This window comes from Eschrichtius robustus, chromosome 5 (assembly GCF_028021215.1).
Source record: "Eschrichtius robustus isolate mEscRob2 chromosome 5, mEscRob2.pri, whole genome shotgun sequence".
NCBI lineage: Eukaryota > Metazoa > Chordata > Mammalia > Artiodactyla > Eschrichtiidae > Eschrichtius > Eschrichtius robustus.
This window is the reverse complement of record NC_090828.1, coordinates 90,150,612-90,174,075: the sequence shown is the minus strand read 5'-3', so window position 1 is coordinate 90,174,075 and position 23,464 is coordinate 90,150,612. Positions and strand designations below refer to the sequence as shown.

The 23,464-nt window shown below is 34.6% G+C and overlaps 1 protein-coding gene across 1 annotated transcript in view; it reads right to left on the bottom strand.

The window, feature by feature from the left end:
* Positions 1-23,464, bottom strand: part of LRP1B (LDL receptor related protein 1B) — a 1,676,205-nt gene that overhangs the window by 24,382 nt on the left and 1,628,359 nt on the right. The window contains exons 86-87 of the mRNA XM_068543688.1: positions 13,852-14,026; positions 9,631-9,735 (exon numbers count right to left, since the gene is read on the bottom strand). Of these exons, the coding sequence (XP_068399789.1) occupies positions 9,631-9,735; positions 13,852-14,026 (280 nt within the window). The remainder of the gene's footprint in view (positions 1-9,630; positions 9,736-13,851; positions 14,027-23,464) is intronic.

Below are 23,464 nucleotides of genomic sequence, written 5' to 3'. Positions count from 1 at the left end.
TACTGATGATTTTATGTATGGTCTATTAGAACAGTTTTAAGGTTCTACTTTTTTTAAAAGTGTTTATTATGTTGAAAACAATATTCTGTTTTTTTTTTTTAACAGGTATTACATTTCTTATTCCTCAAAATAATTTTAGGAAGTAGATGCTCTCAGTATTTCCATATTAAGATGACAAATGAGGCAAAGAGAAGAAAAACGAAACCAACAAAACAAACTGCAATTCCAAGATATAAGGTCTTCTATCTTTTGGCTCTTTTTTGTGCCCTGTTTACCAACAAATCACTTTTAAAAAGCCATTTTTTTAATTAAAAAAATTGTCTCCCTTTCCTTTGTAAATTGGGATTCATTTTAAAATCTGTTCTTTCAAACCCAGGGCTTCTTGTTCCAGCAGAGCACCATGCCATCAAGACCTTTTTAAAACACACACATTATTGAGATAGTTTATATGTCAAATGTTATTAGTGTTCCCCTACTGCTTATGGACTTATGGAATAAATTTCAAATTCCTAGCTAAGCATACTATGTTCCTCAGAACTATTTCAGTGTATAACATTATTGTCTAATACTCCCCCAGAAGCACCATTTATCTTACACCACTCACATCCCCAGAGCCCCTACCACATTCCTTCTTGTCTCATCTCTTTCCTCAAATAGATCAGAGTTCCTCAAGGGCAGGGGCTACAACTCACTTTCCTCTATTTCATTCTTTTCTTTTCTTTCTTTTTTTTTTTTTTTTTTTTTCTGAGAGAGAGAAAATACCAGAGTAAAAACCACAAACAAAAGTCAAGGAGAAGAGAGAACAAAAATTAATATCATTAAGTTTTACTAATAAGTTAATATGGGTAAGTTAAAAGCCTATTTAGTTCCTTTTGTAGAGAGATATTTAACCTCCGTTCCAGAACGCTCAGGAAACTTCCTGTGGTAGTTTTAGAAGATATCATAAAGATGAGAAAGAGAACCAAAAATCATAATGAAATGAATCACTTTTTAATTTTTTTCTGACTCTTGCAGTTTTTGAAAATGTATTAATGAAGTAAGAAGTGGTATTACAATGATGATAGAAAGATGCTTATATCATAGGCTGTCAGATTTCACAATACAACACAGGCACCAGGACAGTATTTTTTAGCAACATTAGTTAAGCACATATTACACACAGAATGCATGCTAGCTGCTGAGGCAAAATAGATAAATCAGATACAACCTCTTCTTTAAAGGAATTTACAATCTGCCAGAGAGAAACAGACATGTACATTTAGAAGGGCCATGGAGTAAAACAAGCAGCATTCCCAAGCCAGTTTCATAGAAATATGCTCCATGTCAAAAGGCCACACAGAGATGAGAAGTCAATTCTAGCCATGAAATATGGAATATCATAGGGTAATATGAAAAATGTAACCACACACTCCTGCAGATGATCAGAGAAAGGAAAACCATGTTTCCAAAAAAAAAGAGGAAAAAAGAAAAAAAACAGACAGAAAACAAAACAAAACAGATGCCCAAATAAATATAACTAAAAAAAAAAAAAAAAGGGAAAAACAAATAATAGATTGGGGAAAAATGCTCACAGAAAGTTATTTTTAGCTTCTGCTTGAAATGAAGAAGCAAAACATAAAAAACTAACAGTGCTAAATTGTTTTTGACCACACAGAGAATTGGTCCTGCTATGGGCAAGAAGCAATAATATATATAGTAAGAAATGTCTTGGAATTTTGCCATACTGCTATTTTCAAAACAGTGTGGGCCTGAATTGGTATGATTTCAAAACCAGTGTAATATCAGAGTTAGATCTTTTTGGTTCTCCGTTTTCAGCTGATAAAAAATAATTTTAAACTTGTTTTTTTCTCTTGTTTTTGAAAAAGAAGGTGAATTACACAGAAAATTGATTTTAAAGGAAATATTCCCCAAATTCCACCAATAATGGTCAATAATCTTTAAGCTTCACAAGTCAAATATTTATGTCTGTTCACTGATAAAAACTTCAGCGCCTAGGTTGTTTTCTGGTATATAGTAGGTATTCAATAAAAATTTGCTGATGAATTAATATGGGAAGAAAAAATCACCAGTATTTTTGTTATCTAAATGGACAAAATATGAAGAAACCAAGGGACAGACACTTAGGTTTCTAGTTCTTATAGACTGTGGATTTATTGATACTAGACTAGGGGTCGATAATAAGAAATAGGTGGAAAAGATTATTACCTCTCTTGAAGTTAGGCATAAATAAGCTATTTATATAACCTGATATATTCTGGTACATTATTTTAAAGTATCAGGAAAATAGACCATAAAATCACAGAGAAAAATTAAATACAAATATTTAATTGTGACCCAGGAATTTTATTATTAGCCCTTCAGTTACTCCATAGTTTTAATAATATAGGCTTTGTTATTTTTAATTCTGCTACTAATGGGAATCTTTGTTTTCTCAGTGTCTTTATAGATATTTTAGAGGAATTTTGAGAGAACTGGCATCTGGGGTTGTGACTCTGACCCAATTTTTAAAAAATTACTAAAATTCAAATGGGACTCTGATTAAATACATCATACTTTATAGTTTTATAGTATATTAGTTAACAATTAGTCTAAACCCATCACCTTTGTGTGTGTCATCACAAAGAGACAATGTAACTTGCCCCAAATCATTGCTAGTTTGATTAATAAAGTCTATACTTTCACACTGAATATTTCTTCTTCTGGGTGCTGATACTAGAAAACTAATGAGATAAGCACACAGATATTTAAAGACAGAAGTTTTTATCCTAGGAAAAAATAATTTTAAAAAAGAACAAAACACAGAAACAAACTAACAAAAAAATCCTAATTATCGAATGATAGCTGGTTCATTAAATAAAACAGGAAAAGTCCAGACAACAGAACACTCGGTAACCTTAAGAATAAAAGCATCTAGTTATGTAGATTGACATGGAATGATGTTCATAATGTATTGCAAAGTAAATAAACATGAAAGAGTGTCTATCACATGATTTCATTTTAGTATATAATACTCTGCAAATGTATATTTGCATAAAGAAATGGAATGAATAGAAACCAAGGTAATAGTAGTTTGAGATCAAAGTGTCAGCAGGTTTGATATCTTCTGAGGCCTCTCTCCTTGGCTTACGACCATCTCCTTCCTATATATCTTCACATGGTCTTCCCCTGTGTGTGCTGTATCCAAATCTCCCCTTCTTATAAGGACACCAGTCACACTGGATTGGGGCCCACCCTAATGACCCCCATTTTAACTTACTCATCTCTTTAAAGATCCTATCTCCAAATACAGTCCCATTCTGAGGTACTGGGAGATAGAGCTTCTACATATGAATTTTGAACACAATTCATCTCAAAATACTGACAAAAAAGCAAAATTCACATACACACATATAGATATATCACTTGTGTGTATAAGTTAATTTTATGTCAACTTGACTGGTCTAAGGGATGCCCAGATAGCTGGCAAAACATTATTTCTGGGTGTGTCTATGAGGGTGTCTCTGGGAAGAAACAAGTGTTTGAATTAGACTGAGTAAAGAAGACCACTCTCACCAGTGAGGGTGGTCATCATCCAATTTGCTGAGGGTCTGAATAGAACAAAAAGGCAGAGGAAGGGCACATTTGCTCTCTCTGCTTGAGCTGGGACATCTGCCATCTCTTGCCCTCGAACATTAATGCCCCTGGTTTTTAGTTCTTTGAACTTAGACTGTGACGTACACCATCATTTCCCCGGTTCTCTGCTCTTTAGATTTGGACTGAATTACACCACCAGCTTTCCCTGTTCTCCAGCTTGCAGACAGTAGATCCTGGGATTTCTTGGCCTCCATAATTAGGTGAGTCAATTCCTATAATAAATGTCTCTCTCTCCCCATTTATATATGTAATATATATGATATATGATACATATGATATATATCCTATTGCTTCTTTTTCTCTGGAGAACCCTGAATATTTGATTCTTCTCTTTTAAAAAACTTCAGTTAAGTCCAAGTCAATTAATATTTACTATTCACTTGCCACGTGCTATATACAAAGAGATAATCCTGTGTTGAGACTAGTGGGATAATAAGAGTAAAGTGGAAAAAGGCAGGCGAGACATTTGGGTCCAGTGAGCTATTTAAGCAAAAACATCTAGGTGTGGAATGGTCCCATGGCTATGTGGTGAGGCTGTGTCCACAGTGGTAGGAGAAGTAGTGTAGCTACAAGCATTTCTTTACTACTGGAGGGTGAAATGTGCTGTGGGTATTGCTGGGAGATAATGCTGTGGAGGTTGGTCTATGTTTTAAAAAAAAACTTAAATTCAATATAAATGAAAGTCTTACACTAGGGAGAAATTTTAGAAGTAGGAAGACATAGTTAACTTGTTATTGAGTTCACAGGATTAATCATTTCTATATCTCACAACAAAAATTGTTTAACAATACAAATACTGTCAAAATAACACATATTAATTTTTTAAAGTTTGGCTTTAACATTGTTCAATATACCTTCTTTAATAAATGTCAAAACTCTCTCCAAATAAACATAAAAAAGCCTTTAGATTTTCATTTTTTCTCAGCTTTTCTTTGGAGTTTTCTTTTCCTCCGCACATAGTAATAAGTGAAAAGGGCCATCAAGAGACAAAAGTGAAGGCTTTCAAAGAACAAATCTATTACTTAAATTGAAAGATAAGGTAATAAAATTTCTATGTGGAAAAAAACTGTCAACCTCATAGATCTGAATACTTTGTAGACTTTCCAAATGTGTGTAAGTTCTGCACAATTCAATAGTTTTTTACTCTATGAAAAAAAGAAAAACGTAGTACCAACAAAGCTAAAGCAAGTACTATATCTTACTTCTTAAAGCAATTTTTGTTTCCTGTAAAGGCGCTTAGATGAAATAGTGCGTACTAGCTTTTCATCAAAGATACACGACCACTACCAATTGAAATCTGCAGCTAAAATCTGTGTTTCCAAAAAGTTCCACTTACGAGGAGAATCAACCACTAGAAAGAGATCCTGAGGGCTTAATATTCTCTTAGCTGGACAATTTTTGTATTCCACATGATCATAGACACTTCATACTAAATTTACTTTTATTTATTTACATTTTAGTACCAAATGAATTATAAGTATCCTATGTAAAACTAGGAAATTTTCCATATTCTAGAAATTTTAACTCTAAGAAACATGAGTATAATAACTGTGTCTGAACCATCTATCCTTCATAGTTACTTAACAATGGGCCCTTAATCAATAGTGAAAGAATGATCCTCTTGAAACTTATGTCTTTCTTATTGTAAAAATATTCTCCCTTAGATCCCACTTCCCCTTGAAGTTACAATTGTTCTTCCTTCATTTAATCCACAGCCAAACAGTCAGAAAGGAATCTACAGTCTTCTCTACTTTCTTACCTTTCACTTTTCAAACTATAATCTGGTTGCTGTCATGTAGCACTTTCAAAACATCTCTCATAATGGCCATCTAATTGCAAAATTAAATAAACCACTTAGAATTCTTATCCTCTTTGAACTATCTGGAGTTGATATTCTTGGACACGCTCTATTCCTTTGACTTGGAGGAACCTACACTTTGACAAGTCCCCTCCAAATTCTATTTCTTCTCATTTTTTTGTTGATTCTTCCATAATACAGTATTAAACATTGGTGTCTCCTAGAACTCCATCCTTAATTCTCCAGTCTTCTTTCTATAAACCCACTCTTGTGTCATGCATAAAATGTACCTCACAAACTGGCCCCAACACACCTCTTTAATCTCCCCCCATTCCCCCATTATATCACATAGCCTGTGTTCTATTCTCAACAACGTTCATCTTCTACTTTCAGACCTATTCTCTCACTGTGCTATTCCTCTTTCGAGAAAGGTTTTCGGCCATTTCCCCCTGTAAAATAACTAAACTTTTTTTTCAAAATACTGTTAAAATATCACTTCATCTGTAAAACCTTTCTCTCTCCCACTAGTAATCATTAACTGATCTCTATTCAGTTGTTTGCCCACCACACTTTGGTCATATTTCCGTATAGCAATTATCAAATGGTATTTTAACTTTTTAAAATCCATTCATCTACCCAAAATGAATTTTAAGCTCTTTAAAAGTAAAAACCTTATTGCAGTTAGTCAGCGCAAAGAAAGCAGTATGGAATAAGAGTTATAACCAGGGCAAGGACTTTAGAATCAAACAGGTATTTGCTAAATCAGTTTTAGCTGTTATTAATTCTCCTTCTGAATATACACAGGGCCTCACTCATCATAGGTTATCAATACATATTTGATGAATGAATTAATGAGTGAATAACAGAATATCATTATCTCTTCCACGATTCTTTCATGGCTTAAATGATTTGAGGAATTCAGTAAGCATTACTCCTACCATCAGAATAAATTTTAGGGTGTGGAAAACCAAAGCACAGACAAAATTTCCATTAAGCCCAAAGCAGATAGAAATAAAGATACACAAAAGTAAAAGGTGTTTGCTCTGAACCACTCCGATTAACATATTTTTCCTGGCTGATTTTAATCCGAGGCTGATTATACCTTACAAGGTCAGGTGCCTCTGATGATACATGGTAAGAGTGAAAAGTGGAACAGAACATTACTGTGGACTGTTATGCCCACAAGAAATGTTCATTCTGGTGACACAAGGGCATTGTCTAGACAGGTCATGTTCCTGAGACCTATTTATGGAGGGTGGTGGTGCTGAAATGTCAGGTATACTTTGCCTGGGAATTGTGAGAAAGGGACAAGAAATACAAAGACTGGGCCCCAGAGCAGGCATTACCAGGGTCCTAAAAATGAGATAACACAAGTACCCAGATCAAAGTTTGGCCAAGGAGCACCCTGACCTTACTAACACTGAACTAACCATGAATCCATCATTTTTCACCTGAAGTGCTGCCAGACCTTTTGGTGTGGGATCCCTGCAGCTGATCTCCAGGCCTTTCTTCCACATGCCACTAAGTGTCACCTTCGAAAGCAAACTCCTTCAGCTCTGCCTCAAATCACTTTGGCTATACATTCTTTTCAGGATCCTATGGAATCCCCTAATTCTGGCATAAATCGGGTTCCAATTTATCTTCCCCGTTTTAACTCCTCACCCCCCTCCCCAACTCTCCAGTCACCCTTCATTCTAGCTGTATTAAACCACTCATAGTTCCCCAGAGAGGCCACTAAGTCTCACATCCATGTCTCTGCTTATGTTATTCTTTCTTTTCAGAATGTTCTTCCCGACCTCACGGAACTACCTGAACCACATGGACAACACGAGGTTGCCTTTTCTGTACAGTCTTCCATGTATTCCTATCTCCCATTCTAAACAAATCACCTGCCCTGTTAAAACTCCATTGCCCTCTCTTTTTTCCTGTGTTCACACCTGCACTAATACAGGTTAATTAGTTGCTTATGAATTTCTAAACCCACTAATTCGTGAGCTCCTTGATGCTTGGGTTAAATTTCATTCATCTTCACTTGTCTAGGATTTAGCACTCTTTCGGAGTCTTATAAATATTTGCTGAATGACTGGAGGAATTTGGGTTGGAGGCAAGGCAGGGGTAAGACTAAAGAAGGGTCCCTTCTCTGTCTTCAGCTGCATAAGGCACTAAACCTGAGTATGAACTAAGAAGTGAATCAATTTCTTAACAGGTCAGTTTATATACACTTTATAGACTGATATTTAAAGGAGTATTTCTGGATTATTTTATGTAGGAACATTGGTTTAACATATTCAAATATCTTTTAGAAAAAAAGGAAGAATATCAGTTTTTCCTATGTGATTATTTTAATCACTTCCCATATTTTTACAAGTATTGTGTAAAGAATGACATTTTCTTGAATAACAAAATAGATCATTATGAACAAAATTGTAGAGTTTTGGAAATGAAATATCTGAATTTTAATAAAATTGTGCCTTAAAACCATTACTAAATACTCTGAGACACCACCATGAGCTATTATTGGGTGCCAATCAGGGTTTCTGTTTATGACATGGAGTATTAAGGAGGATGTCAGATATGATCCATCTCTAAAGCTCAAATGCAAGATGCAAAAATAACTTCCATTGTTATGAAGGTTGATAGCTACCCCAAAGGTGGTCCCTGAGATTTCACAGAGGAAAAGAATGTATTTGTTACGAACAAATTGAATCAAGAAAGAATGATATGAAATGAAGTTTCTGGAATATTTTAGCATATACCTATTTCTTCTGTAAAGAAGTCTTACTGATTAAGGTAAGACAGTTGCACTGAAATCTTGGGAGCCAAAATAATGTGTTTTATCAGTACTTGAAATGAAAAGTCAGTTACTAAATAAAAGACACTATTCCAATTATAGTATCCAGTAGAGTAATAAAGTCTAAAAACACCTGCTTCTGTCCTCTAATTAAAAGCCACTGTTCTAGCAAATGTATTTTTATGAGACAGTTCCACGAGCTTTTTCATTCCCTCCATTATATTTCTAGACAATCTAGCTGACTGTGGTGCATACACTTGTCGGTGAGCAAAGCAAAGGTTAAGTGTGTATGACACAGATGAGCCCCAAGATTAAGTACACACTGTGAAAAGCATGTGGATGTTCATGATTTAAACCAATGAACTGTGGCCTGAAATGATGTCACACAAAGCTTAGCGGTAAGTGGAAGGTTAAACCTACTTGCATCTCGGCTCATTAAACGCAGTTAAAGTGCAAATCCCCTCATTCTGACAGTAGTGATCACAAGGGTTCTCTTTCTGGTCACAGCGCTGACTTTTAAACCCAACAGAGCATCTGCAGAATTTCAGTAAAATACAGCTAAATAAAGCATCTGACTTTATTTTTTCAAATGTTTCAAATTCATTTCATACAGAAATAGTAACACATGAACAAAATTTTTCCCAAGTATGCTCACTTAGTCCTTATATACACACTCATCATAGGCTATTCTGACAAGGTGGGGAACAGAATGCAGACGTGGATCATATGTGGGCATCATCCTTCTGGTCAAGCAGTGATAAAAGAAAACTCAAAATAGAGATCACACAGGTTGAATGGTCTTATTTCAAGCTTTCCATTATGGACAATCAGGTCTTTGAAAAAGGAATACATTAAATTCCAGATTTTCTCAGGAGCAGAGAATCTACAATACTTTCCAAACATTTAGAAACCCAGATTCGAGGGAATGTATTACAAAAGAGACAGGGGCTTAATAGGTTTACATAATCCAACGCTCAAAACCTGATACAAAAAATCAAATAGTGTTATACTTTTGAAAAGATACCTTACAGACTTTGAAAAGAATGGTCCTAAGTACCAAAGTATTTATAAATATGATTATGTCTGGGTTTCACATATCTATTGTAAATAAGGTCAATTAAATTAGAACAATTTTTACTGGCATTTCCAAGTTCAAAGATCTCTGAATGTTTGAAATGGGTATGATGCTAAGAAGTGAATGAGCTTTTCCATATGAAATCACTAGCAAATTGATGAGGGAGGAGATTCTGTAGTACATGAGCCAATGAGGAACAATACTGGATCAGAGATGTCCACGAAACATTCATTTAAAATATGTCACGCCAAGAAAGGAGAACAATAGAGCAAGGATTCCGTGTACATCTAAAGTTGTTATCATAAAATGCCCACAACGTTAGAAAATACTCACAGACACACAGGTACATTTGTCTCTGGGTCCAGCTGGCACGTGCCACCATTGTAACAGTAGCCATCACATAGCTGGCAGCTAGAGGCAATCTTTCCATTAGTGCAGCTGCAGCAACAAAGAAAAAAAGTCTCATTGTTTCTGGCGTGATTATTGTTGAGAGCTGACACAAATTCTCTAAAGATGAGAATATTCATCATAGCAGACTAATGCAGTGGCTGGCTAAAAGTAGGTTTTCAGAAAGAGAGACTTGCTGGAGGCAAAGATGTTTTTTAATAGAATGATGACAAATAAAATTTTTCTTTTGGTAATTTTCAAATTTTCAACCCATTTGTTTAATATAAGAATTTAATATAGCTAGATATAGGTGTGAAAAAAATACTCTAGTGTCTATCACTTACACTTCAGGGAGACATTAGCATCAGTATCTTATTCCCTTTTCATATTACCAGAGTTTGGTGACATTTTTACTATTTATAAACCACATTATCAAATACTCTGGAAGCAAATGCTTCAGCTATTCCTTCTAAACTGGGAAGTCTGGTCCAAAGAACTGTTATGAGTTTTAGACTCCACATTTTGTACGAAAGCATAGAACTATTCTGTAGTCACTTTTACCCCACTGTTTCTCCCTGAATATGTACTATAATTAGTGTCAAACTCTTTTTATTCTAAAGGAAAAAACGTTAACAGTTCATTGCAAAAATAAACAGTAATATTATAGGAACAATATGCAATATGGCAACAAAGTAATGAGGTAGGCTTTCTTGGAAAATTTTTGGAAATGCTTCTAATTTATAGTACATTACCTGTCTGGGATAAGAATAAGCACTGTGGCTATTGCTACATGGGAAAAACAAGCATAATGATAAGAGGAAAATTACAGAAATTTCTTACTTGCCATGTTATATTTTTAAATAAATAAACAAATAAACAAATACTATTAGATCGGGCATTGAAAATTGTTGGTGGAACAGAGAAAAGTATATTGACATTCCAAATTATTGAGAGAAACTCTTCTATGAGAAGTATGGTAATAGAATCATACAAGCCTTGGCCCAGATCAGAATCACAACGGATAATGTCAATATTCCGATTATGAGATCATGTTAGTACTAAGTGCTATGAAGTAATCAATGCTATCACAATAAATCTGGACATAACCTTGATAAAGAAATCAGGCTGCAATATCATTGATTGATCACTTTGATCTTCTTCATGGTGGGTACCTATTGCAGTACATCCATCATAGAGAAATTCCCAATGATAGGTTAGATATTTGAAATAATTGGTTAGCAATCCCATAGTTTATTTATTCTGTGCATATTTATTTGGCCTCTTGTGGGTGGTAGGGCTGCTGGAAATGCACTGAACTGCTTACACTTTCCCAGAAGTTTAAAGATTTCTTTTTAAGAACCTGGATTTAAAAATCACATTTCTTTTCAAGATAAACAGAAGCAGTGAGTCAATTATATACCAGATATGAAATGGAGACACATGAAAGTGGAATTAAACATGGGGAAGAAGGTAGTGGTTTAAAGTTTCCAAGATTTAACAAAGAATATCACATTCTTTATAATCTATAGAGCCATACGAATATGGATGCAAAATGAGTCAAGTACATATTTAATGGTAGTGGTGTCTGATATGTTAAATTGATCTGGGAGACTTTTCCTTGCTCTCCTTGCCCAGCCTCCTTGAAAATCGAAGAGCAGAAAGTTATAGTTTCATGTTCAATCAAAGGGACAACATCAAAGAGAAAAATTAGCTCATCATACATTAAAGAATTTTTCACAAAAAGATAACTATACACCAAATATCATCTTTTAAAAGAGAAAACTATTCTAATTATCGATTGCTTTTAAACTTCTGCTTCCAAGAGTTATAAGAGATGTTGCCCTGTTCTCCTTCTAAAGGTTTTGTTTGAATCCTAAACTTTAGACAGAACTTTGTAGATATTTCAAATGTGAAATACAAGTTATCCAAATCATTGTAATACATCAAAGAGTACAACTTATATTTTAATGTAGGTTTTCATCATAATTTCATTTCTTAGAAATGTTACATGTGCGTGCATGCAGACACACTTTGTAATTAGCAGTTGTCCAGTAAAGAGAAAGACTTCTCATAACAATTTGACATCACAGTGGTATTATTTAGGCTATTCAAAATTATGATCAAGACTTTCTTCAATAATATTTACTGAGGAAGAGAGAAAAATACACAATTAGCTCTGTTTCAAAGATTATACTCATTATAATTGACAGAGCATCTATTCTTTACTGAAGTTGACAGCTCATAGGCTGTGCATTAGAAATACATGACTCTTTGGAATCGCAAGTGTACATGCAACTTGAATTTTCCCATTTCAGTAAAAAAATATTTAACTCAGTTGTGATTTTGTTTTAGTATCAGTTCTTTACCCATGAAATAGAAATCCCAACATCTCTGCAAGCTTTAGTTAATGCTAAGATGAAAAGTATCATAGAAATGAAAACAAACTCAAAGTTTCAAAATACCCAAAGAGTCCTGTTTGTACTATCATGTTCATATGTTATTATAGCCTATCTGATAAATCAAATATTATACCCTTATCTTTAAACTTCCACTATCAACTCACTGCTAGCAACTATTATTTATCCATTCTTACATATAGGTTTCCAGAAAGATCTTTTAAGAGTCAAGAACTATAATGTTGGACCTTCAAAAGCCTACTCAGGTTATGAGGTTCTAGTGTTTCTAGGTTGGTGAAGCCAGTATTCTCTGTTAAGGAGGCAGTACCGAGGGTCCTAAGAGTTCGGCCCTTCATTCCTCACACGGAACTGCCCTGTGTGATGGAAACAGGGTGTGTGTCTCTGCATGAACTTCTCCAAGATAAACTAGGTTGCAAACTATGGCTCATAGCCTTTCTTATACGATGGTCCATGATTCCTTGTGTGACTGGGATGGGGCTGTGAAGAAGATTCTACAGTGCATTCCTGACATGGTACGCTGGACATAAAGAAAGATGTATGCTCAGTAATTAAAATCAAGTTCTGTCATGCTAAAGTTTCATCACAAAAAACTGATGAGCTTAATGAGCAAACATGATTTTGGTAGTTTATATGAAAATGCATTTTGCTTTTATGTACTTATCAAAGGCATATATTATAATTAGTCATATTTTAAATTACTTTAGTTAAAAATAATGTACTTTCAAAGGACACAATTTGAGGGTTTGAGTAAATGTCATTTATAGTGATAACACAAATCATACATGGAGTAATTCTAAAATGAGAGTAAATAAAAAAGAAAAAAATGTCGATGCTGTCTGTAATAAAATTTTATGGGGCCTTGTTTGGCAGAGCAACATAACTCAGGGCTGGCACCCTTGCAGAGCTGTCTTGGTGGAAGCTGTGACATGAACCCTTTAAGGCGTGCTTTCCTATCGCATATGCTCGTTTATTATACTCCTAGGGCAAGTGATAGAGTACAGTCCTTTATAAGCCCTTTTTTAAAAAAACCTGTTAAAAGAAGTTCAGAGTGAGAATTGATCTCTAACCCCAGTGGCATAAATTTGTTTCATGCTAGAAACTGAATGGCATTACTCTTTAGCTGCAAAGTTCTGTTTTCCATTCACTTGATCTTAAAGCCAAAGAGCAAAAGGCAATGTAATCAAAATCTAACTTGGACATTTTTGTTGTGGTTGCTTCCTAGGAAACATTATTCCTTCTACTTATTTTGTACAATAATTTTCAAAGTCAGATAAAAAGATTAAATTTTATTTCCATTAGATAGGTCTTCTGCTTCTTCCCCAAAGGATCATTTTGTAAAATCAGAAAGGCAAACACTCATTGTTGATAATAATGATGAAACAAAAGCCTGAGCTATTCTAATTTAGAAGTATTACATACAGCTTTTTGAAAGTATGTTGCATTTCACTTTTACTTGCTTACTCTTAGGAATATTCTATATAGGCAATGACCTGATCATGTCATTACATGATAAATGTTCATATTACACAGATGTACATAATAGGTTTTTAATAAGTTTTGGTTTAATCAAAATGAATTGAACTCTATCTCTAGCCAAAAAAGAAAAAAAAGAGAGAGAGAGAGAATGGAATGGTTGCCATATTGAATTTTAGAATAAAAATAATTTACATTGTTTTCTCTGTTTACTTCTGGATTGCTATGTCCTTTTGGGTTCAAATGTTTTTATAAAGTAAGCTAGCTGTCTACTTACTTGCAAGATATATCTTCACTGTCTTTATTTATAATGCAATGTCCCCCATGGCACCTTATACATTTGTCAACCTCGCATTTTGGTCCTTCGTAGCGTGTTGGACAGACACATTCCACACTTCCGTCATCCCCAATGGTACAGGATTCAGAATTCACACAGTAGTGATGACACACATCTAGAAAGAATGCACAACATAGAAATGAAATTTCTTGAAATATTTCAAGATTTTTTCTTGAGTCACAATAAATGTTACCTTTCACTTAATATTTTAAAATGGTCAGAGAATAGGTAGATTAATTTACAAAAGCAGCCTGTAACTGCATGTAACCAGAATTCTTTAATAATGTCATTGGTTCCTCTTTTTGCCTGAGTTAGGCATCATTTCATCTTTCTAGGAGGAGATGGGTTATATTGATATAATACTAAGTGACAAACTCTTTAGGTTCTGAGTTTTAAAGTTTAAGTTCACAAGTTTCCTCAGCTTTCCTTCTAATGAGAAATATTACTGTTATTCTGAAATGAACAGAAATGCTCAAAATTTCTTTAGATGTCATTTATCTTTGTCCCTCTTCGCATCTCTTTTCATCCAGAGAACAGGGTAGTGAGTGGTGAGTAGGGGAATCCTACCTCTTCACTAGCTTTTGGTGTGGTGGAAAGAAGCCTCCCTCTATGAGCCAGAACAGGCCCAGTATTTCCAAACGCCTGGGCAGGTAAGCAGACAGGAGGTGTGCCTCTCATGGAACCCTAATAGAAAGGTAAACTGGAAGACTAACTCATCCATCATGGGTAGAAAGTGATAACAGAAGTCTAGACTATTGCCCCCTCCTAGGTGAGAACCTAACCTCCCCATCAGTCAGAGGGAAAACCTCCCTGTAGCTGAGCCCTTTACTTTGGAAGATGTTTCCTACTGAGCACTACAGACAATTTTCTCAACCACAAAGGAAGTCTTCCTCAAATATTTCTATACCTCTTGAACGTCAGTAATAAAACAAAGACCATTTAATAATATAAGAATCACATTGACTTTGCAATTAGATATTCTGCCTGTCTTTTGAAAAACAAGTTTATATGTCTGTTGACATATCAATGTATTCGAATTTACCATATTCAAAATATTGAAATTTATAGTACAAATAATCGTAAGCAGAAGAACTGGTCAAATTGATCCCAGACTTTGTGTTTGGAGCTGCAATTTCATTTTAGCTATCTAACCATGAAGCAATGTTAAATGAGATTAGCTGAGATAAAAATCACAATTTATAAACTTTAACCTGCAATAAGACAGTTATGGTAGGTGAGAAAAATTAAAACATAATTTGTAATTTTCATGTTTGTGTATTTATCTAGCTGTTTATTAAATCAGACAGAAATTAAATTTACTGACAGGCTTGCTTCATATTTATGGAAATTTATTTCAAGCATTCTTCTGTTTGCTGTTGCTTTATGCCAAGTGCCCTTGTTGCAATTCCATGCTGAAGCTTATTACTAAGGGTCTTGGCTGTACGTAAGGAAAGCAGCACTTTTGAAAGGTCAGAGACGTGGAGATCTAAAAATTAAGTCAGTGTTAGTATCTGTCCATTATGATGTCTATCTGTAGTTGTTCTAGGCTTGGCAGGTAGAGTTTACACAGCACAGCTTCTGTTTTTATTTATGAAGAATGTATTAGCAGCAGCCTACATAATCATCTAGTACCATCTCCTGTGCAGAAATCTCTAAAGAAAAATTTTCCTTCGTCAGGTTGCTACATACCACTTATTGACAGAGAGCTCTTTTAATATTGTCTCTAATTGCTTTAAATTTCATTCTTTGGTCCTGGTTCAAGATCTTCACATTATGAGGTTTTTCCACAGTGGATAATTCATCAGAATCATGTAGGTAACTTATTTGCAAATAAAAATTCCAGTGTCTTTCCCTTTCATCCACCACCACCCCTGGATTCCAATTTATAGATCATAAATGAGGCCCAAGTGATCCCCGTGGGACTGGTTGAGTAAATAGAATTTGGGAACGAGGGAATGTAAGAAATCGGAAAACAATTTACTGATTAGCAAAGGGACTACATTGTCTCATAATTGTAAATAGATTTGATTTGACTAAAATAGCTTATTTCTTGACTAATTTGTGAGCCCTAATTAAAATGTAATTTTTAACCTAAAATTTTGGACCACTTTTTTTTATAATCACATCACTGAGAAGGCCTAAGAAACTTGAAAAACTGGGTTAACATTCTGAGGGTTGATGATTGCCCTACACCATACTGTAGCAAGGAACAGTTTGCACTTATCTAGGGTGCTAAAGGTCAAAGTTAAAAACTTACCTACAATTTACTAATTATAACTAGTTTTGGTGCATAAATTAAATCTGTTTTAGACTAAGATTATAAAGATGTGAGAATATATACAACTCATTAGTAATCAAGGAAATACAAATTAATAGCTCAAAGAAATACCATTGCACACATACCAAATTGACAACAAACAGCAGAAACTCTCATACACTAGTAGTGGGAATATAAACTGGTTCAACCAATTTGGGAAACAATTGACAGTATATACTAAATTTGAACATAACCACACTTAATGACTTAGCATTTTTACTCTTAATATACTGTATATCCCAGAGAAAAGCATGTACATGTGCACAAAAACATGTACATAATATGCACAGCAATAGTTTTAGAAATAGCCAAAAACAGAAAATAATCTAAATGCCCATTGTAAGAAGAATGGAGAAACTGTAGTTCATATATATATGTATATTTATATGTAAAGAGATAAATGAAAAATGAAGACATTACAGTTATACACAACGACATGGATGAATCTCACAAAAATAATATTGAGAGAAAAATGCTGGACAGAAAAATATATATACTACTTTTTTATTTATATAACTTTGAAAGGCAAAACTAATCTATGGTTTTAAGAGTCAAAAATGAGTTATTTTTGAGGAGAAGGAAAGGGATAGTGATGAAGAACACCAGGGGGCATCTGAGGTAATGATAATGTTTATTTTTGACCTGAATGTTGGTTTACACTGGTATGTACACCTGGGGATAAATTATTGAACTGTATACCTGTGATTTTAAACATTTCTATGTATATTATTTTTCCATAGAAAGATTTTTTAAATCTAATGGCATATAAGCTACAATGAGAATATTTTATAAATTCTGCTTAATTTGCTAACCAGGCTAATAGCTTTTCTCTTTACAGATGATATTTTTTAAAGGAATTCATGGTCCACTATTTATGCTTTAAAGGAAATTCTCTGGAGAAATGTCTATTTAGGTCTTCTGTCCATTTATGGATTGGGTTGTTTGTTTTTTTTGATACTGAGCTGCATGAGCTGCTTGTAAATTTTGGAGATTAATCCTTTGTCAGTTGCTTCATTTGCAAATATTTTCTCCCATTCTGAGGGTTGTCTTTTCATCTTGTTTATGGTTTCCTTTGTTGTGCAAAAGCTTTTAAATTTCATTAGGTCCCATTTGTTTATTTTTGTTTTAATTTCCATTTCTCTGGGAGATGGGTCAAAAAGGATCTTGATGTGATGTATGTCAAAGAGTGTTCTTCCTATGTTTTCCTCTAAGAGTTTTATAGTGTCTGGCCTTACTTGTAGGTCTTTAATTTATTTTGAGTTTATTTTTGTGTATGGGGTTAGGGAGTGTTCTAATTTCATTCTTTTACATGTAGCTGTCCAGTTTTCCCAGCACCACTTATTGAAGAGGGTGTCTTTTCCCCATTGTATATTCTTGCCTCCTTTATCAAAGATAAGGTGACCATATGTGCATGGGTTTATCTCTGGGCTTTCTATCCTGTTCCATTGATCTATATTTCTGTTTTTGTGCCAGTACCATACTGTCTTGATTACTGTAGCTTTGTAGTATAGTCTGAAGTCTGGGCGCCTGATTCCTCCAGCTCCATTTTTCTTTCTCAAGATTGCTTTGGCTATTTGGGGTCTTTGTGTTTCCATACAAATTGTGAAATTTTTTGTTCTAGTTCTGTGAAAAATGCCAGTGCTAGTTTGATAGGGATTGCATTGAATCTGTAGATTGCTTTGGGTAGTACAGTCATTTTCACAATGTTGATTCTTCCAATCCAAGAACATGGTATATCTCTCCATCTGTTTGTATCATCTTTAATTTCTTTCATCACTGTCTTACAGTTTTCTGCATACAGGTCTTTTGTCTCCTTAGGTAGGTTTATTCCTAGGTATTTTATTCTTTTTGTTGCAATGGTAAATGGGAGTGTTTCCTTAATTTCTGTTTCAGATTTTTCATCATTAGTGTATAGGAATGCAAGAGATTTCTGTGCATTGACTTTGTATCCTGCTACTTTACCAAATTCATTGATTAGCTCTAGGAGTTTTCTGGTAGCATCTTTAGGATTCTCTATGTATAGTATCATGTCATCTGCAAATACAGATTGCCAACAAACATATGAAAGGATGCTCAACATCACCAATCATTAGAGAAATGCAAATCAAAACTACAATGAGGTATCATCTCACACCAGTCAGAATGGTCATCATCAAAAAAATCTACAAAAAATAAATGCTGGAGAGGGTATGGAGAAAAGAGAACCCTCTTGTATTGTTGGTGGGAATGTAAATTGATACAGCCACTATGGAGAACAGTATGGAAGTTCCTTAAAAAACTGAAAATAGAACTACCATACGACCCAGCAATCCCACTACTGGGCATATACTCTAAGAAAACCATAATTCAAAAAGAGTCATGTACAACAATGTTCATTGCAGCTCTATTTACAATAGCCAGGACATGGAAGCAACTAAGTGTCCATTGACAGATGAATGGATAAAGAAGATGCAGCACATATATACAATGGAACATTACTCAGCCATAAAAAGAAACGAAATTGAGTTATTTGTAGTGAACCTAGAGTCTGTCATACAGAGTGAAGTAAGTCAGAAGGAGAAAAACAAATACCGTATGCTAACACGTATATATGGAATCTAAAAAAAAAAAAAAAAAAAAAAAATTGGTTCGGAAGAACCGAGGGGCAGGACAGGAATAAAGATGCAGATGTAGAGACTGGACTTGACACGAGGAGGGGGAAGGGTAAGCTGGGACTAAGTGAGAGAGTGGCATGGACATATATACACTACCAAATGTAAAATAGACAGCTAGTGGGAAGCAGCCACATAGCACAGGGAGATCATCTCGGTGCTTTGTGACCACCTAAAGGGTTGGGATAGGGAGGGTGGGAGAGAGACGCAAGAGGGAGGAGATATGGGGATATATGTATATGTATAGCTGATTCACTTTGTTATAAAGCAGAAACTGTTATAAAGCAGAAACTAACACACCATTGTAAAGCAATTATGCTCCAATAAAGATGTTTAAATAAAAAGGAAATCCTCCACCCTTTAATGCTTTTAATATTTTTTGAAGCATGTCAGATGCACATTATTCAATTGCAGTTGACTGGTCTCATGGCCTAAAAATGGAACCTAAAGAATGTAAAGAAATGTTTGCTAATATAAAATTGTGAAGTAAACAGATGTTAGAATATACAGTTTAATAAATAATTCTAAATTGCATGCTGTTAAGCCATGCCATGTTTTCGCTCTAAAAAGGGCAGAAATAATTTTAGGCTCAGAACCCTTTCTCTACAGATATTCAAATGGAAGACATTTCATTTTTCCCAGTTTACATGTTTAGCACTCTATGCTAAATTGAAGCTTAGGGACAGAGAGCTGCTCACTATACTCCAGCCCTGCCAGAGTGGCTTCCCAATGCCTACCTATGAAAATTTTCTGACTATCTCCCACTGTTAGGCTTAAGATGTGGAACATGTAGAGGATACTGAATTATATGTCTGGCTGCATCACTGTTAGGATTCTTGGGCCCAACACTTTTAATATATATTCCCTCCCTCCCTCCCCCCCCCTCTTTCCTTCTTTCTTTCTCCTCGTAAAGCCTTCCCTATTTATTCAATTCCAACTCCAAGATTTCTGAACACAGGAGAAAGTAGATCTTACTTGATAGGGGACTTCAGCATCTTGTATTTAAACTATCACACAAGCACTGGATATTTGTAAATCGAAATAACTCCTTCAAAAGCTCTCTGATACTTCAAGTTTAATCATGTCACATACTACATGCAAGTCCAGGAAAAAGTTTGAAACGCCTGATGGTACTATTTCCAAATTGATTGACTCAACCAGAGTTCATGTTCTCTGCAACTGTCTCAATATCATGACAGGAATGTAGAGTAAGTCATAGGAATGCTACCTAATTTCTCTCTCATTCTCTTTTCAGCTATAATCCACTTTGAATTACAAGCATCTATGTAAAATTTGTATAAATATATGCTGTATTTTTATCAGTGTCTCCTCTCTATACACTCTCAAATAATTACTACATACTCATAGTTAAATTCTAACTATCTCTTCAGTTATTTATTTAATAAAAGGAATACTTCATTAGCACTTCCCAATTCAGCAGAAATTTAGCAAAGTATGAAGAAGAATATTATATGAGAAGGCTCCTATGGTATGCGATTGTTCACTTTGGTTCTAAGGAGTCTTCCTTGATAAGCTCAGAAACAGAGAGAAGTCTAACCATAACTGGAAGAAGAATTTTTTTATCCTAGAGCACTGAAAATAGTTATCCTACACAGCTTACCACTTGAAGCATCAAAAATGCTTTAAAACCATTTTGAAAGTAATCTTTCTATTAGATAGATATGCATGTTCTTAACTAAAATATATTGGTATTTTTATTAATGACTCATTTATCACTCTATCAATTATTTATGTGAAATTACCTTTGCAGAAGTTTCATAACCTTCTGCTTTTTTTCATATTTCAGTTTTGACTAAGTGAAATGTTACCGATTATGAAGCAGTAGACAAATCTAAGTAAAATACTTAATTCCTCCCAAAGAATAAAAGAGTTAGGAATGTTGGTGGTTTGTTAAAACCAAGGTGTACCACAAAGGGATCATCTATTTTCTGACACAGAGACACACACACATACACGCACTTTCCCCAACACAATCATCTTTTTCCCCCCAAATTTTAAATTTAGCTTAATAATTATTGGAACTGAGAGAAAGTTAAAAAAAAAAATGCGGTAGACTAAAAGAAGGAAGGTTAGAAGAAAATACAGGTGACAGGAGACATTTTGGTAGAGAGGATGAAATAGGGAAGGAATTGAAGATTGAAGGCTGAAGATAAAAGAGGCTAGTCAGATTGGCCAGTAAGTGTTCAACAGCAACAGTCTGGAATTTATGGAAAGAAAAGCAGGTGGAACAATATAGTTGATCTAATTTTAAACACCATGATGATAAAATGGAAGTGGTGGATGTGTAATTATTTGCTGAGGACATGCATGTGTCTAATTGTATACTGGGAGCTGTGAGAAGAGTTCAGAAATACAAGACAGGACACCAGCTCTAGAGAGCTGACAAGCCAATTAAAAGGTTAAAACAAGAAGAAAAAAGCAATTTAAAACCGATCTGAATAATGTCCACTGTGGCAAGAGCCTACATACATTACTACCAACAAAATCTTCCTTCCTTTGGAACATTCCAGCTCATAAGTTTTCAGCATTTTACTGACCTGAATGGCATAACAATTGAGATTTCTGTATATGATAAGAAGGAGCAATAATGAAATGCAATTAATTTGTGCTAAGAAAATAGAGATTACCATGAAATTATATAATAACACTTTATATTCACAATATAAACATTGTTATAACCTGTGCAGGGTAATTACACTAAGAACTGCATAGCAGCACCAAACACAATCATGTAATCTAAAGGACAACGATGGATATATAATTACAGAGTATTCACATGGTAATTAAGTAGATAGTAACTGGAGAATAAGTGAATGGCTATTTTCTGCAACAGAAATGGAGTAATTTTCAAGGCAGATCATTATTGCACTGTCTCTTTTTCTCTTTCTCTTTTCTCTTTAAGCAACCAGAAATACAAGGAGATACTTCTTCCTTTAATATTTTTTTACAGTATCTTAATAGACCACATAAAAATATGTGCATGTATGGGTATATATACAGGTTTATGAATATTCATGGGGAGCCAGATGCCTATAAAATCTCTAGCTGCATTTAACTTCTTTCCCAAATATTTCTTTCTATTGAAAAGTAATTGCCAAGACCATTTAGCTATTAACTCATATTTGCAACTGGGCTATTCACATTGTAATAGTTAGTGAAGTGTGAAATTTATTTAAAGAGAAGAAAACCAAACCAAAATATACTACCTAAACAGGAGCTGAAGATACTCAGTAAGAATAATGAGTAACCTGGAGAGTATTTAATTGGTAATACAGAGTGGTTATACAGGGGAGACTAAATTATGCAATCACATGTATGTACATCAATTGTCCTACTTCACTGAATTTTGACCTGGCCTTTAAAAAAATGTGAAAAAAATAAAAATAAAAAATAAAAAAATGCTATGTGAATTGGCTTTAAGATTCCTAATTTAAATAAGCATTTGATAATTTAGGACCACACACACACACACACAATACACCAATAAATTAAAAGTAGGATGGTATTACTTTCACAAAGATTAGGTAAACCCACAGCACATACCCCCAGGCATTCTATAACTGAGCTCCAATTTCAGTGCAATTCATACTCCACCTTCACTGTTATTTGTCTCAGGAGAAGTAGGTTCTATGAATTTTGCTAACATTCTCCCTGCTGGGATATTTATAGCCGCTTCCACATATGTATAAAAGGCAGAAGAATTTCCAGAAGAGCCAACATGGTGTTTTATAAACTTTTGATGAATATTTATACTACAGTGACATAATAAAAAGAAAGAAAAAACAAAATCATTGGCCAGAATATGAGGGACTTGGAGGTTTAATTCAGCCCTTCCTCTGACTAACAATGTGACCTCATCTGAATTACTTGACTAACTTCTCCAAGATGCTCTTTGGTCATCTTTGAACAGAGTCAGTATTACTAAACACGCCTGAGATTATGTCATGATTCCCTGCTCACCCATCCATCCTCAACAACACCCTTAATATGAAAAAGGCCAACGAGAGACTGTTTTGAGTAAAATGATGGAAATGATGATTATGATGATAATAAGCACTTGTTTTTAGCTGTCTTCTACATGCCAGGCACATGTGTTGGTTTTAGTCTCAGCATTACATGGTATTACCCTCATTTTATGGGTGATTACTCTGAGGCACAGAGAGGTTACACAACTTGCCAATGACGACACAAGAAAAAGTGAGAAGACTGAAATTCAAACCCAAATAAGTCAAACTCTAGAGAATAAACTCTTATTTTTCTTATTCAATTACTCAAACTCAAGAAAAAAAAAAATCCAGAAAGTAATTTGGAATACCTTTGGAGTTCTTTTTTCCTTATATGTGTCTAAAACTGAACGGGCCTCCATCTATATAGATATCTGAAGGTCTAGCCACCAGTCAGAATGCTAATGGACCCTGCAGTAGCAAGAACAACAGACCCAGAAGAGCTTACCTGATGCCACACAGACCAGCAAAATTAGAGCTCAGGAACTCAATCTGGACTCCTATATCTCATCCAAACATTCATTTTTCATGTGCCATTCTCAGCATTCCATCCCAACCCA